Source organism: Lentinula edodes, assembly GCF_021015755.1.
Source record: "Lentinula edodes strain Le(Bin) 0899 ss11 chromosome Unknown C8R40scaffold_33, whole genome shotgun sequence".
NCBI lineage: Eukaryota > Fungi > Basidiomycota > Agaricomycetes > Agaricales > Omphalotaceae > Lentinula > Lentinula edodes.
In genome coordinates, this window is record NW_025764339.1 from 89,380 (window position 1) to 104,553 (window position 15,174).

At 46.2% G+C, this 15,174-nt stretch overlaps 7 protein-coding genes across 7 annotated transcripts; 4 read left to right on the forward strand and 3 right to left on the reverse strand.

The window, feature by feature from the left end:
- Position 1: 1 nt before the first annotated feature.
- On the forward strand, positions 2-3,981 carry C8R40DRAFT_1118343 (P-loop containing nucleoside triphosphate hydrolase protein). The gene is made up of 11 exons (XM_046228691.1): positions 2-138; positions 193-953; positions 1,011-1,493; positions 1,544-1,606; positions 1,660-1,706; positions 1,771-2,152; positions 2,203-2,775; positions 2,866-3,149; positions 3,213-3,331; positions 3,382-3,487; positions 3,551-3,981. Exons 2-11 carry the CDS (start codon positions 322-324, stop codon positions 3,877-3,879), a joined length of 3,018 nt encoding a protein of 1,005 aa, XP_046083205.1. The 5' UTR covers positions 2-138; positions 193-321; the 3' UTR covers positions 3,880-3,981.
- A 171-nt stretch (positions 3,982-4,152) lies between these two features.
- Positions 4,153-6,532, reverse strand: C8R40DRAFT_1267020 (Glutamate/Leucine/Phenylalanine/Valine dehydrogenase-domain-containing protein). The gene is made up of 9 exons (XM_046233952.1): positions 6,261-6,532; positions 6,031-6,195; positions 5,718-5,964; positions 5,499-5,665; positions 5,146-5,425; positions 4,953-5,086; positions 4,803-4,881; positions 4,595-4,719; positions 4,153-4,504 (listed from the first exon to the last, which is right to left on the reverse strand). Exons 1-9 carry the CDS (start codon positions 6,294-6,296, stop codon positions 4,364-4,366), a joined length of 1,374 nt encoding a protein of 457 aa, XP_046083206.1. The 5' UTR covers positions 6,297-6,532; the 3' UTR covers positions 4,153-4,363.
- Positions 6,533-6,638: 106 nt separating this feature from the next.
- On the forward strand, positions 6,639-8,141 carry C8R40DRAFT_1239269 (uncharacterized protein). Its single transcript, XM_046233482.1, has 8 exons — positions 6,639-6,916; positions 6,969-7,050; positions 7,116-7,219; positions 7,351-7,404; positions 7,466-7,708; positions 7,779-7,920; positions 8,015-8,044; positions 8,101-8,141. The coding sequence occupies exons 1-5, from the start codon at positions 6,893-6,895 to the stop codon at positions 7,700-7,702; spliced, it is 501 nt and encodes a 166-aa protein (XP_046083207.1). The 5' UTR covers positions 6,639-6,892; the 3' UTR covers positions 7,703-7,708; positions 7,779-7,920; positions 8,015-8,044; positions 8,101-8,141.
- On the reverse strand, positions 7,935-8,740 carry C8R40DRAFT_504061 (uncharacterized protein). Its single transcript, XM_046235270.1, has 5 exons — positions 8,691-8,740; positions 8,513-8,551; positions 8,359-8,374; positions 8,101-8,299; positions 7,935-8,044 (listed from the first exon to the last, which is right to left on the reverse strand). The coding sequence occupies exons 2-4, from the start codon at positions 8,526-8,528 to the stop codon at positions 8,110-8,112; spliced, it is 222 nt and encodes a 73-aa protein (XP_046083208.1). The 5' UTR covers positions 8,529-8,551; positions 8,691-8,740; the 3' UTR covers positions 7,935-8,044; positions 8,101-8,109.
- A 1,767-nt stretch (positions 8,741-10,507) lies between these two features.
- C8R40DRAFT_1053074 (uncharacterized protein) lies at positions 10,508-10,946 on the forward strand (the record flags this gene model as incomplete). Its single annotated transcript, XM_046224811.1, has 2 exons — positions 10,508-10,598; positions 10,651-10,946. The coding sequence occupies 2 exons, from the start codon at positions 10,508-10,510 to the stop codon at positions 10,944-10,946; spliced, it is 387 nt and encodes a 128-aa protein (XP_046083209.1).
- Positions 10,947-11,463: 517 nt separating this feature from the next.
- C8R40DRAFT_1053139 (uncharacterized protein) lies at positions 11,464-12,662 on the reverse strand (the record flags this gene model as incomplete). The annotated part of the gene is made up of 5 exons (XM_046224818.1): positions 11,464-11,802; positions 11,864-11,989; positions 12,042-12,132; positions 12,214-12,312; positions 12,370-12,662. The coding sequence occupies 5 exons, from the start codon at positions 12,660-12,662 to the stop codon at positions 11,464-11,466; spliced, it is 948 nt and encodes a 315-aa protein (XP_046083210.1).
- Positions 12,663-13,502: 840 nt separating this feature from the next.
- C8R40DRAFT_504166 (Alpha/Beta hydrolase protein) lies at positions 13,503-15,116 on the forward strand. The gene is made up of 5 exons (XM_046235271.1): positions 13,503-14,066; positions 14,123-14,249; positions 14,319-14,537; positions 14,590-14,692; positions 14,757-15,116. Exons 1-5 carry the CDS (start codon positions 13,657-13,659, stop codon positions 14,969-14,971), a joined length of 1,074 nt encoding a protein of 357 aa, XP_046083211.1. The 5' UTR covers positions 13,503-13,656; the 3' UTR covers positions 14,972-15,116.
- The last annotated feature ends 58 nt before the right edge of the window (positions 15,117-15,174 follow it).

The window sequence follows — 15,174 nt, forward strand, 5'->3', positions numbered from 1 at the left end:
ATGGCTGCGATAATTGAACGTGGGAAATTCCTTGAACTAAGTTACCACGATCCATCAATACGCCACCAGCTCGAATGAAGATTCGGCGCCTCATAGAGAATTCTATAATCCATCTGGAGCAGTCTGTCTTCTGTGCAGGTGTGTGTGGACTTGCAAGCTACTGCGAGGTTGACTGAAACTCAACTGGCGTAGTTATTCGAAGAATGGAAGTCCAACAGCAGACCGCCTCGAGGCGCGAATGGATCGGCTATTATCATGACTGAGTAGGGCCCATCGTTCAAAGTTTGGAATCCTTTCTGTCTCCCTTGTTCTTCTCTCATAATGGCTCAAATAACCTGTCCCAACGTTCTTACTCAAGGAACCTGCTCAGACCATTCATGTCAATACGAGCACAATGTGTACAATTGTACCCTTTGTGCGAATGTATTCGCCAATCAAATAGCTTATAACGACCATCTATCATCCAAGACCCATATCAATAAAACTGCTGGAGAGACTGGGCTCCTTCTTTTTTGCATCGTCTGTGAAAAATACGTGTCAGGAATGAAGAACTGGCAAGGTCACGTCTCTGGCGCGAAGCATGCGTCAAAGGCCATTGCGAAAGGCATGTCTCCTGACGTGCCTCCCGAAGAACCTGAACAGGTCCCAGGACATCAGTTGTGTGTCGTATGCAATCGGCACATTCCCAGTCGATCTTGGGCTAGGCATCCGATGCAGGCTCAGCACAAGGAACGCGAGCAGTTTCTCAAATTCACGTCAGCTGTGGAAGACACAGAGAAAGACAAGAACGGCGTCAGCGTGATTGGGGACTTCGACTTCAAGATTATCGAGCTTGAAGAAGCTGCGTCTGGGGTTGTGCGAGCTGGGACGATACAGTGCCAAATTCCAGCAACACGTATGAGCTTAATGGATATCAGGCTTGCTTCTGCAAAGGGGAAAGCAACACTTTCTCCGTAAGTACATACATCCTTGCTTTCTTTCTCGAAGACTTGTTCTAATTAGTCGTATAGCTTCACTGTCACCCTCAACAACTCTATTCGCACGTTGAGCTCTCGTAACAGCCTTCAATTTTCCGTTAAAATGACCCAAAATCATCTTGGTCGAGCTGAGGATCGTGTTGAACTTCTGTTTGAAGACGTTCGACTTCAATCTCGCTTCATAATAACACGTCCATTGCTCGTCATAGTCGGTTCCCGAGCCGACCATGACCTGCTTAGACCTAGAGTCCCGTACGCTCCACGTAAGCGTACCCAGAGACATCCTGAGACCAACGTAGTAGAAGGTATAGCTCCGCCTTCCACTCAGGCCATCCCTTACGTCGGAAGGCTCCCTCTGGCAATTATACCCGGACACTTGTCTAATACTTTGTCGACTGGGTCTACGAAAGAAGTGCTCGCGCGTCTTCGGAGGATGTATCTTCCTCCAGTCTTGGACAGTGAAACATACAGCAAGCACTTTAAGCATCTGATTTGGGTTGAAGAGTTTCAAATGGAGTAAGCTTACCCTTTCGCCAATTCTGTATGTGCTCTGACAGTATAATCAGCCGAGACTTGCAATACTATGACATTAACGATGCCCAACTGAAGCAACACAACTCATACTATTAGTAAGGTGTATCATAGTTTTCTCTCTATCGCCGAAACTCAGTTTCTCCCTCAGCTTGACTGTCCCTGGTTTAGCTGAGAAACGACCCAGTGTCCTAGTCGGTGTGTAATTGTCGTGCAATGCACCTGCTCACACTCTGCTCACTTGTTGGCATGAATCTTTCAGGTGACCGTATCATAGTTCGTCGACCAAGTGGTCCTCCAGGCCACTGGTATGAAGGCGGTGTTCACGTTGTTCGTAGAGACGAAGTTGGTTTAAGGTTTCACCGATCATTTGTCGCATCTGCAGGAGAGAGATTCTTCGTCCGATTCAAATTGAACCGCTTCCCCATGCGTAGACAGCACCAAGCACTCGACTCGGCATTCTCCCAGGATCGCGTTCTATTTCCTGGTAAATTACATTTGTTCAAGTCAATACCTCGTACGATTACACCTTCAACACTGAGGTGGTATAACACCCTCATCGCGGGTAATCCACCTCAGAAGCAAGCTGTACTTTCGATTACGTACCGAGAACCTGGCTCGATGCCGTTTATTATATTTGGACCGTGAGTCCATATTTCTCGAGGTTATCTTTGTTTCTGACGTATGTCTGTAGTCCTGGAACGGGGAAAACGGTGACGATGGTCGAAGCGATACTTCAAGTCCTTGCGACGAATTCCACCTCTCGAATATTTGCTTGTGCGCCATCCAATTCCGCCGCGGATCTTATCACTTCACGACTTGCATCTGCTCATCTGAAGGTCACTGAACTCTTCAGGGCTTACGCCCCATCTCGTAGCAAAGATGACGTTCCGATCACGATTCTTCCCCATACCCGTCAGAATCGCGATGGGCACTTCACTGTGTATCCCATGCGAGATATGCTCAATTTCAGAGTGATAGTCACAACTTGCGTTTCTGCAAGTATCCTTTCTGGAATCGGGATGCCTAGAGGGCATTTCAGTCACATATTTGTGGATGAGGCGGGACAGGCGACGGAGCCGGAGGTGATGATTGGGATCAAGTCAATGAGTGATAATAGTACAAATATCATACTTTCTGGAGATCCTAAGCAGCTAGGTCCGATCATCAGGTCGAGTGTGGCAAGGGTGCTAGGTTTGGAGATGAGTTATATTGAAAGATTGATGAACAGGGACATTTATGATGAGGTCGGAGGATATGGTAAATCGTAAGTATCTCTGCTGTTCTATAGTTCACTTCCTCTGTCTCTGTTCCTTTCTCTTTTTGACTTCATAGACACACCTAATTTTTTTTGTAGGGTTGTGAAACTCGTCAAAAACTTCCGTTCGCACAGCGCCATCTTGAAGTTTCCTAACGAAAAGTTCTATCGCGGGGACCTCCAATGCTGTGGGGACCCCAAGACAATCAACTTCTACATCAACTCTCAGCATCTCGTGAAGAAGAATTTTCCGATTGTATTCCACTCGATTTCTGGAAAGGACGATCGGGAGGCTTCATCACCGTCGTTCTTCAATATCGATGAAGTGACACAGGTCAAGACATTGATAGCGAAGTTGCGGTCGGATAGGAACCAGAGGATCAGTGAGTTTTCTTAGAATAGTCCAAAAGGTGGTTTCCTGTTGGCTGATGTCCTTGGTTTCCTAGCGGATAATGATATTGGTGTTATTGCTCCTTACCATGCGCAAGTCCGGAAGCTTCGAGTGGCGCTGCGACCCATCGCAGACGCTGTAAAAGTCGGAAGCGTTGAGGAGTTCCAAGGGCAGGTGAGGATTACCCTTACTTTGGTTGAATCTAATGCTCATGAGTATCGCAGGAACGACGGGTCATCATCATATCAACCGTGCGAAGTAGCAAGGAATTTGTAGAGTATGACCTTAAACATACACTCGGGTTTGTTGCAAACCCTCGACGGTTCAATGGTAGGCTTTAAGACGATCCAAGAACAACTCGGATTCATTGCTGACATTCAACACCTTGCATAGTTGCTGTCACCCGCGCTCAAGCTCTTCTATACGTCGTCGGCGATCCTTCTGTCCTCTCGCTCGATCCCCTTTGGCGTAACTTTTTGAACTACATCCACAAGAATGGTGGTTGGAAGGGCCCTCCGCCCACCTGGGATACCCGTGCACCTGTTGATGATAACGGAAAATACGATGTTAGTGTGCGGAGTGCTGCACAAGCTGACATGAATGAGTTCACGAGGATGATCGAGGCCCTAACGCTCAATGGAGTACAGGCGCTTGAGGACGGGGAAGATGAGGATCAGGACGTTGATCATAATATTGATCGGCCATGGAATGAGGTCGAGTGAGCCTCTTCTGGACAGGCAAATCTGTATATATGGATTGCGGTATGTTAATCACATTGTTAGTAGTTCGTAGTATCATATTAAATCAGGAGATTTCATCCACGAGCGATGTCGATGGACGATTGAGCTGGTGTGCAACAATTCCATAACATGCATTTGGTGAACCCCTTTTCAATCCCAAGGACAGTTCACATGTGCTTACTTCGAAATTCCAGCTGGGGGGTTTTGTCGGTGCTGGCGCACCTCCATCACAAAAAAATTGCTTACTAGGACTGTGCGCTGACATCTGCACACATCCGCGGGAAGACTCCCTGGTTCCACCTTCTAGCCGGTTCTGCTTAGTTTCGCTCGCAATAAATCACCCATAACGATAATCTTCTACTACATAGTGTACAAATAACACTGAGGTCTAGGAATACAGCAACGATACAGAAGATTCTACAGAAGACTTTCGTCTGACTTCAAACGGTGATTGCTTTCTAATGATCTACCACCAATCACCTTGAGCCTTCATGGCATCCGCGACTTTGATGAATCCAGCGACGTTGGCACCTGCTAACAAGCTGGGAAGGACATCGTTTCCCGTATTCTCTTCACCGGACCATTGTTCACCTGCACCAAGACATGTCTACAGATTGAAAAACGACAATGTGGAAAAAAAGTTGGATCATTTCCAGTCAGTCAATTGCAAACTGAAGACAGGGCTGCAGAAGCTCACATTGTAACAATCCTTCATGATATTCTTCAACTTTGTATCCACCTCCTCAGGAGACCAGGTCAATCTCTGGCTGTTCTGCGCCATTTCGAGACCGGAGACAGCTACACCTCCGCAGTTGGATGCTTCTGCATGGACACAGGGTAGAACGTAGAAGATGAAATGAAATGGTTGTCAATATAGTAGAGATATATATATTCGATCGACTCACTTCCGGGAGCGTACCAAACGCCCGCACCACCATTCTTGCGGGAGGCTTCAAAGATGGTGATAGCTTCTTTCGTGCATCCCTGGAATTTCAATAAGGTGGTAAGGAAAATAAATGAGAGGTTGATTTGGCATTTGCCAGAGTTTGCCGTACCATGTTGGATCCTTCCGCTACAATTCTGACACCGGATTTAACCAAAGCCTCTGCTTCGGCGGCGGAGACTTCATTCTGAGTTGCACCGGGAAGAGCAATATGGACTTTGGAAAGAAGAGTCCAGGGGCGTTGGCCTGAAAATCACGAAGGAAGTCAGAATTTTGGGCATAAACGTAGACTGTTGAATATGTACCAGGATGATAAGTGTATTTGCCCTCATCGGTGAATTGCTTGAAAGAGTCCAAGAAACCTCCCTTGAGTTTTAACTGACCTATACTCTCAATTACATCCTTGGAAAAACCAGAGTCCGTAGTGGCAATCAAGGAACCCTTGGAGTCAGACATCGACACAACAGTAGCTCCGAGCTCGATGACTTTCAGTGCCGTGAACTGCGAGACGTTCCCAGCGCCGGAGATAGCGACCAAGGTTGAGGGCTTAGAGAGACTGTATTCTGGGCAGGCCTTTGCGATCATCTGCTCCCGCAAAAGAATTATCGGAGGTCAGCCACACAAAACAGTAAGAACAAAAAATAGACGGTTCACGCACATGCTCAATGAAATATATCAAGCCATAACCGGTAGCTTCCGGGCGAATGTTACTTCCTCCCCAGTGCAAGCCCTTGCCGGTGAGTATACCAGCGAACTCGTTTCTGAGCTTCCTGTATGCCCCGAACAAGTAGCCTATCTCGCGGCCGCCAACGCCAATGTCTCCAGCTAAAAGCGAAAATGAGCAGTGGAAAAAGGTGATATTTCTGAGATACGTTACCAGGAACATCTACATCCTGCCCAATATGCTTAGAAAGCTGCGTCATGAATGACACGCAGAACCTTCTAATTTCTGCATCGGATTTACCCTTGGGGTCGAAATCAGATCCACCCTTTCCGCCTCCCATGTTAAGCCCTGTCAAGGCATTCTTGAACGTCTGCTCAAAGCCGAGGAATTTGAGGATAGAAAGATTCACGGAAGGATGAAGTCGGAGACCACCCTTGTATGGGCCCAGAGAGGAGTTGTACTAAGGACACATTTATGTTAATAAGTACTAGCGGGGAGCAATGTGGGTCCTTCAAGATGTACACACCTGCACTCTGAAACCACGGTTGACTTGAGCCTGACCTTGGTCGTCTTCCCAAACAACGCGAAACTGAATGATACGTTCGGGGATTTGAACGATATCCAGTGCCTTCTGGTAGGTTGGATGCGCCTTTAGGAAAGAACCCAAGCTGGTTTTCAGCTCTGATAACGCCTATTATCATTTAACAGTGAGCATGTTTATTTAGCAATTGAAAGCGCAACATTGAACGAACAAACCTGTTCAAACTCTGGCTCAGAAGGGAGTTGGGACATGGTGGTTTGCGAACAAGAGTCCTGAGTTCCTGACAGCCCGTAGTCTAGCTTTTATAGTAGTACTAATATACGAATGTCGAACTACGTCGAGTCAGATTCATGTGGTTCGGCCGATCGCGTCCCGAGACCGACCGCGCAGGTAGAAAAAGAACAGGAGCATTGCGACTGGGATATTCAAAGAAAGTTTTAAACAGAGCGTCAGGAGAGTGAAGGAGAGTTGTGGTCATAGTTTCGGCTCACCCTAATTTAAATGAGGATTTGCAGGAATGCCGAGAAAATGTGCGCTTGAGAAAAGTATTCGGCTGTTGCCGGAAGAATCGCACCAGAATCGCACCCAGGATAAGCAATTTCTGACTACATATGTATATCCAGGTATATCAAACCGTGAACGCGTACAGAAGGCGACCATGATAGTCATACACATACCGTTAGAATTTGAAACTAGTGGGACTAATACGAGCGCATTATCAATATTCTGTTCATTCCGAATACACATCGCCAGATATCACTAAGTTCAAATACACCCGCTCAGGACTGATATGGTATTTGACCGTGCCCCTGGTGCATATGCACCTTGATAGTGGCCAAGTTTTGGGATGGCAAGTTCTACACCGAGATTAGTACGTCTCCTGAGTTTCCCAATCGAATCCGATCATAACCTAGGTCACTCAGGCTCATATCCGGAGTCTGCATAATCACGACCTCTTTGCCTTAACGGAGCGAAGGTGTTGCAAAAAACTCATCGATGGGCAAAGTAAGCTTAATAAAGCACTATGCCTTAGATGAGTACTGATTAGAGTGACACGAAATCGCATAAAGAGCCCCTTTCATGTTGGATTCACCCAAACCACCCACCATTATTTGCACGAATGTCCAACTTCGAACACCAATCGCTCTCGTCGAATGACGGTGCTGCCGTTAAGGTGTGTTGTAGCTATCATTGATATCTCGTTGTACATGCCACTCCGGGGTCAATATTTCCGTGATCTGTGTGCCCCGGTCTTCGATAGCCCTCGTCGGGCCCGAACTTACTTCCTGATGTCATTCTCTGCAGCCCGATTGGGAGGATTTTATAGACAACCAAGAAACTGAATTTCGCTCAATCGAAGTAGGCTACCCCTCTGAATCAGCAATTTTGATGACTATGACCATTACTGACATTTTTCTAGAGCTTCGCAGCTAGACGTGGGGGAAGACCTCCTGCTAACAGACCTCCCGCAAACAGGCCCCCGACTAACAGGCCTCCCAACAACAACAACAGGCCTCCGACAAACCGACCCAGGCTTCCCAAACGTGTCGTTGTCCAACAGATGATCGACTCGCTCGGTGTTGCCGTAGCTGCTGCACAGCTCGGAGTAGATGTGGCGACTCTTTTGGGCTATGTGAACGGCGGGGTCGACGACTAATGGTTAGTAAGTGCTGTCTAGCCCCTTTCCGGTTTCGCACAGCTCGTTGCTGACGTCTTCTTGCACGAAACACGAGACGACTAGTATCCTGAAGAAATCAGTGGCATGTACACTAGAATGAAGAATAAACCTATGAAAATGTTGTAAATGTTGTAATTCGAGGCTTGTAGCTGGCTTGCAGTAAATGAATAGTAATTTTTTGACCTTTCGGAAGTTTCCTAATTTATATATCCACCGAGAGAGAAAAAAAAGACAAGTAGATCTACCCGATTTGTACATGTCTGCTGCAGCTTTCAGTTTGGAATGGCTCACGCATATATGAGCATCAACCTCAATTTGGTTCTTGATGTGAATCCATGTCTAAGTATTCCTGAGTGGATGGTGTCCGAGCAACGTACGAAAGGCAGTTACAAGGAACAACATGGACAAAGATAAAATGTTTGTGCATGCAAAGCAACGGAATGTTCCGTCCGGAAAGGTTTTGCCAGTGAACGATAATTGGAAGAACAGTCACAGAAATGGCTCCGGAAAAGTACCACCTGGTCTTCCTCAGAACGCATGCAAGTCACGGTATCCCGAGTTCGTGCCGCTTGAGACCTGATACCAAGCATCCATAGTAAAATTTTGAAGCCTTTACACTGTGACAATCACTTTACCGTTTTCGTTCAAGTTCTGAGGCGAAAATCATTCACGGTAAGTATTCCATGTCCATATTTGCGTGCTTGAGGAGGCAGCATATGTAGCTGAAGATGGTAATGGCAGCAGCAAGAACCGGTATAGGGAAGCTAGGCTGCCTTACATCTGACTCACCCGTGCGATTTTTCATTGATAAGTTATTTGAGTGTTATCCTTAGATAGTATTATTTGTAGGTAATGCTCAGTATCAATATAGAAAGGTTTTGCCTGGGGGCGAAGCCCCGCGCGGGTGGGCAACACACCGCTAAGCGAGGATCTGAAGCCCGGAGCATCTGAGCTGTAATAAACTTACCAGATAGACACTAGAAACAATACAAGGGGCGGGCGGGTGGGATGACGAAAGATAATGCTGTAAGAGGTTGAACGGTGAGCGTCGAGAGTAAGAACGAACGGGCGCCTAAAGGTACTCATCCACTCATTATCTTATCTCTGAGTAAACGCCGATTCATTCATTATCTCACGGTCTTCACCACCACTTCTCGTACCACACACCATCTTCAAGTCTATCCTTCCTTTATTTACCTTGTCCATGACCTGTATACTATGAAAGAGCATCACCGGGCCAGTCAAAAGCAAAGTTCCGCGAACTTCCCCGTTGAATCTCTCACTCTTCCATCACGGTCCGCCCATGAAGTTTGATAGAAACGAGAAGAAATGTTATTCGTTGACTACAACCAGCAAACGGTCCGTCAGGATTTTGTGTCGCCCATTCAAAAAAGTGACGAAGCTCATATCCCGCTCATATCCTTGCCCTGGCTGTGATCTTGCCTCTCTATGTCAATAAACTCGTGGTTTGCAAGCCGCCGTCATTCACCATTTGCAGCTAGCCAGTGGATAGTAATTAATTCCATTGACAAACGACGTACGGACTGACATACGAGCAGACATCAAGCCTCCTTCTGATGACGCTGCACTTGGAGTCGTCTATTACAATACAATACAACGTGTTCGCGAAGACAAGCTCCGCAGCAAACTTGGAGCGAATAACACCTCAACTAAGCGAGGCACGCACAAAAAAACAATACTACAACACCATCACATTCATTTTCGACTTCAAAAAAACATGTGATGACTACCTGGCTCCGGATTTTTCGTGGTGAAGCCACAGTCGCATGTGAAGGTATCGAGTTTCGGTATAGTTGCCTGCGAGACAAGAACTCAAAATTTTGGGATGTATTGGTGCAAGCGGAACAGATAGCAAGCTGGATTCGCCCTATATGGAGTTGCTCAAGTGTATCTATGATCTATGATGATTGACTCGTTGATGTTATCTTGTGCCAGCTGACTCTTCGCGATTGGTTCGATACCAATCAACGAGCCTCGGCCGTCCTCGATGACATCCTTGCCCTTTCTACATTGTCGTCACCGTTACTTTCCGTCTCCGTCCCCGTCGTTGATTGATCGTCTTCTACTCTGCTGATCTCAAGATTCCCAGCAAGATTCTTACAACTATGACCTCTCCGGGTTTGAAATGTGGGCTATTGCGCTTGGTGGCGTAAAAGAACCCCCCGCACGATATGCCATAGAGTTCTCTCGCATATTCCAACTGAATGTTCTACCCTTTGACCCCTTATGACCCCCGCAACACGCTGCTTCGGTGCTGCTGACACTCCAATAATTCAGACCTGATCGGACACAATCGCCGGCCTGGAGTCTGCTTGGTCAACCCGCTTTCGGTTTATTCATGGGACAATCTCACTTTCTGGATCCTCCATTTTTGCGAAGATGCCACCATGAAGCTGCCTGCTAGAATTCAGTTGTACCCCGTAGAAATACCGGTCTAGGTCAAGAGAATCACAGACATCTAAATCTAGATGCTTTTCGATTCGAGAGCATTTCAATTCAATGTTACGGAAATAGACTATCGCTGGCACACCTTTGCTTATGTGCGCGTATTCACCCATATCCACCCATACATTTGGTTACAATTTACTTTACACTTCATCTTCCCCCTCGTGGCCCAAGCGTGCTTTCATATAAGACCGCAAATCCTTCAGGCTCAGGCCTCGCTTGTTCCGCACCTTCCGCAAAACTATCCAATAAATATCTGGGATGTCTGCCCATACTGCTACTCTCTGTTCCTCAACTGCAATGACGAATGCATATGCGATGCCTTCCGACTTTTCCTTGACACCGCCTACGATAGACAAAGGAACATTTGCGTTCGCGAGAATTCAGGGAGAGATATGCCTAGTGCAGGGTGAGCCGTATGCTTGTTGCGCTCTAAACGAAAATTCAAATAATCCTTGTAGTGTCGTCTTCAACACCTGCTCAGTCGGCATTGGCAACAGTTGACGTGAAAATTTTCCGTCACGAATTCATCACAATATTTCGTCTTTCAACAACGACGACATTACATCCATCAGATATCCAGATTATGGAACACATTGATGAGAAGCTTGTGTATCACGAGGAGGAAAACGGGACGGTGTTTCTTGCGAGGGACGTTATGGAACGGTTAAGGAAGCTCACGTTGCCGGTTTTTCCTATCTCCCCTCGTCGTGTAGCACGGCCATCAAGTTGGAGACAGTCTATAGGAAAATCGTGATCTGTTCCAGTTGGAGGCGTAGAGGGTCCCATCACATTTGTATTTTTATCATCGTCACTCAATTTCTGTTGTACTTTCATAACTTATTCCCACATCCTCTTTTAGCTCGCAGTCCATGTGTGATTTTTCTTAACGCAGTCCAGGATGCCAAGTGCTTCATGCTTGTTGACAATTTCAATCGTTCTCAAGACTTGAGGGCTTGTTAGTGTTGTCCAGAAAAAGGTGATTTCACCCATGTTGTTTTCCGCTTTGGAAAAGCGCAGCTCGAGTCAAAGTCATTACGTTTCTATCGCAATCTCATCTCACAAGGAGTCGGAGAGCTGACTGCGGGATCAACACATCTTGTGCGAATGCAGCGGCAATGCGCTCACCAAGGCATTTTTGCCTTGTTATACTTAGGTGTATATTCTGATATACATGAGACAAGATGGGTTTTTCATAATTTGCGAGAAGCGCGTCGCAAAGGACCGGCCTCCGTTCTAGCAGAGAACACCACTTGCATAGAATAGATGAATCGCTAGTGGTTATTATCCACTGAATCAAGTTGTCTCTTCTCCCTCAATACCTTCTCGATCACCTCTCCATCTGAAACCCAGCTCGGCCGAGGCAATCTGAACGCCTCCGTCGTTAACCCGTATGAGATATCCCCCATCCTCGAAACAGTCTGCAATTTGGCTGGATCCGGAACTCCTCTAGCATTTAGAACGTTTTTCCGAACATGAATACATTTAATCAAGCCGAATGTGATAGTGGATGCAGTAATTCCTGTGTCGGGATGGACGATGTCGTATTTGTCGAAAAAGGTGCATTCCATAGAAAAAGCGCTTTCTTTAACTCGTGGGGCTCGTACATGGGTCTGTGTGTAAGAAGCATTCGATAAAGATAATCCAGGTCATTGATGGTTTAGGATGGCTTACACTAGGTTCCTTTGTCAATCCTGCCACTTCCCATTCGGAAACGTGTGCTGGAGCGTCGATCGATGCTGCATTGGCTTGCACGATCCAGGGGAGACTGATGAGATTCACCGTAAATTCTTTGGTGGCCTGTGTAGACAAGATGAATTGCTGAACTTAGATATCTTCAATGATCTCTTACCTGTATGTTGGTAGTGGTGTCTTTGATTCTCGGAGCGTTCATGGCTGAGATCATAATTAATGGTGGTGAGGGACTAAGGGCTTGGAAGAAACTGTACAAGAAACATCAGAAAATGACCGAGATTCATGTATATTAACCAATGTAGGTTCTACCGATGTAAGTAGATCCTGACCTGAATGGGGCAATGTTCTCTTCCCCAGAGGCAGACACCGATGATATGAAAGCGATTGGTCGGGGCTGAATACCACTTATCATAAGAGCGTAGATTTTTCTGGTTCAGGATCGTTCAAGATTTGATGATGACTGAGTAGACAGTAGTGCTACATACCGGTTGTCTTCCTTATCTGCATCGAAATGCTCCCAGTCATCCTCAAGCTTTGAGCTCTCCATCCATTTTCTACCAAGATCTGAACTTTCAACTTTCTCTCCAAATTTCCAGCCTGGGTTCGGCGGTTGTATATATTTAACAGCTGGACCATCGGATGTCGAGGTGTTATAACGCGATTCCTCGAAAGTGGGGAGGCCTTCCAAACAGCTGGAGATGAGCTCTTGGGTATATTTGGTGGTATCCTGATCCAGCGAAGGAACTGCAGAATTTGAAAGGGGGGAGTCGGAGTTCATGACTGACGAATTCGCTATTCGTTATAGAGTATAGGTAAGCTGAAAGGAGAAAGGGGAAGAAATTCGAATGATTGTCTCTTCAAGCAATAGATCCAAGGTTGCTTATCAAGGGTTCAAGGTTTACCATTGGTGTCCCCGCGAGAGGCCGAGAGTGAAAACGGGTACACGGTCGCTGACCAAGCTCTGGGCTAGAGTATACATACCGATGAATCCGACTCGGAATCGCGCAATAGTTGGGTTGCGCCATATCTCTAGTGATTACCAGAGATACGCCAGTGTGCCACATGGAATTGGAACTTCTTTCCGTCGTTTCATGATCACCCATGGTTAAATTTCACCGCGTTTCATCGGTTCTCACAATAAAGCTGAATTTCCCACAGTCATGCACGTATATCAGACTCTTTACCGCCTTAATACCAATCTTTCTCGACTGCTGGATCGAAAGAGATTTAAAATCAGTGGTAAATGTACCACCACAATGCCCTTGGTTACTATACGGCTTCCTGGCCCCGACACCGCTCCGTACTCAACGCTAGTATTCGTTTTACACAGTTGCTTTCTTCACATCTAGCTCATTCCTCTACGAATGTTTAATCTGGATCTCTAGGACTAGCTGGCCCTTGAATTTTTTGCTCTTATTCTCCTTTCTTATGATGATGAGACTCATTGTACCTCTTACCGTGTCTTCATCTTCTAGTGCGATTAATGGAACATACAAAGTAGTAACTCCAGGCTAGCTTTGATCACTGTATATCTCACCTTGAAGAGTGATCTTTCCAGGCCCTTCGCCCACTTTTCGTTGTTTTCTTGACCCTTCTTTGTCGGACATCGATTCCTATTGCGAAACGGTTCTTGACTAACACTTACCCAAAATCTTTGTCAGAACAATTTCTCTATTGCGATTTATGTACTCCATAGTGACCAGCTCTATCGACAGCCCTGGTATAAAAGCAGCTTCACGAGGTCTCATTTTCTTTACCCAATCGACTCCTACATGATGTTTTCTCTTGTTCCAGCCGTTTTATACTGCGTTCTGTCTGCTTTCGTTACTCTCCCAGCTGCTTCCCAGACAAATGGCACCTCCCCTCTCGATCCATCTTTATATAAAGATGTCAATGTCACTAGAGGGTTTGTTTACCACTACTATGCCTCCCCTCCTGAGGCAGGAAAGCCAGTTCTTCTGTTCCTTCATGGATTTCCAAGCTCCTCGTACGATTGGCGAAACCAAATAGGTTTTTTCCAGGATCAAGGGTACGGACTCATCGTTCCAGATATGCTGGGATACGGTGGTACCGCTAAACCCGTCGACCCTCATCTCTATGCTTCGAGCTTGATTACGGGTGATATGGTCGATCTTTTGGATGCAGAAGACGTCAACGAAGCTATAGTCATCGGTCATGATTGGTAAGTACTTTCGTGAACGCACTATTCGATGAATGACCTCGATATTTGTGTTGCAGGGGTGCGAAGGTCGTTGCTCGTCTCGCTAACTACTTTCCCGAGCGTTTCTCTGCATTCGGATTCTTATCCGTTGGGTATTTTTCACCGTCTGTTTTGGAAATCAGTTATGCAGAGCTCAACAATATCGTACGTGCCACCTAGTCCCTTTAACCTTCTTGAAAGGTTGATACATTTACTACGCTTCATGTCTACTAGACCAAGCAAGCGGTCGGTTACGAAATCTACGGCTACTGGGACTTCTTCTCCGCGAACGGAACTGACCAGATCATTGAGGACAATTTGGATTCCTTTTTCGACATTACATTCACAGCTAACAAGGTTCTTTGGATTACTGATTTCGCGCCTCTGGGTGGACTCCAAGCTTGGCTCGAGTCGAACAGCACTACTGCAGCTGGAGACTTTATTACTCCTGAAGTGAGAATCTTGTTTGGCAGAGGAAAACACTCGTCACTTATGTATCTTGTAGGACAGAGCTATTCAAATCGATACAATGCGCAGTGAAGGTATGAGGGCGGCATTGTGCTGGTATGAGATTTTGACTTCGACGATTGAGAGGGATGATAATCAAGGTACATACCGTTATCACTTCGCTATCAAATTGTGTTACAAATTGTGTTAACGAACCATTATCAGGCATTCCTCAAGAGAATCTCACTATCAAAAAACCAGTGTTCCTCGGGGCTGCCCTTGAGGATTACGTTGCTATTGCAGCCCTTGAAATCAACTCGATCATACAGGCTAGCGAAAACGCGACAACTATACAACAGTACGATTCAGGACACTGGGTGATGCTTGAAGCCAAAGATCAAGTAAACTCGGATCTGCTTGCGTGGATTGAGAGTGTATGAAAGAATCTTCCAAAGCAGAACTTCTGCATGGCATGTCATATCGATATTAGTCTATTTACAAACTATGCGTGTACCTTTTGGACAACAATGAAGGACACTAAGAACAATCAGTGGGTTGGGTTATCTATCGATGAAGGAATTAACGGGCGTCTGTATAAGCGCCCCTTCGGATTCGGATTTATGATAATGACGCGTTGACTCCA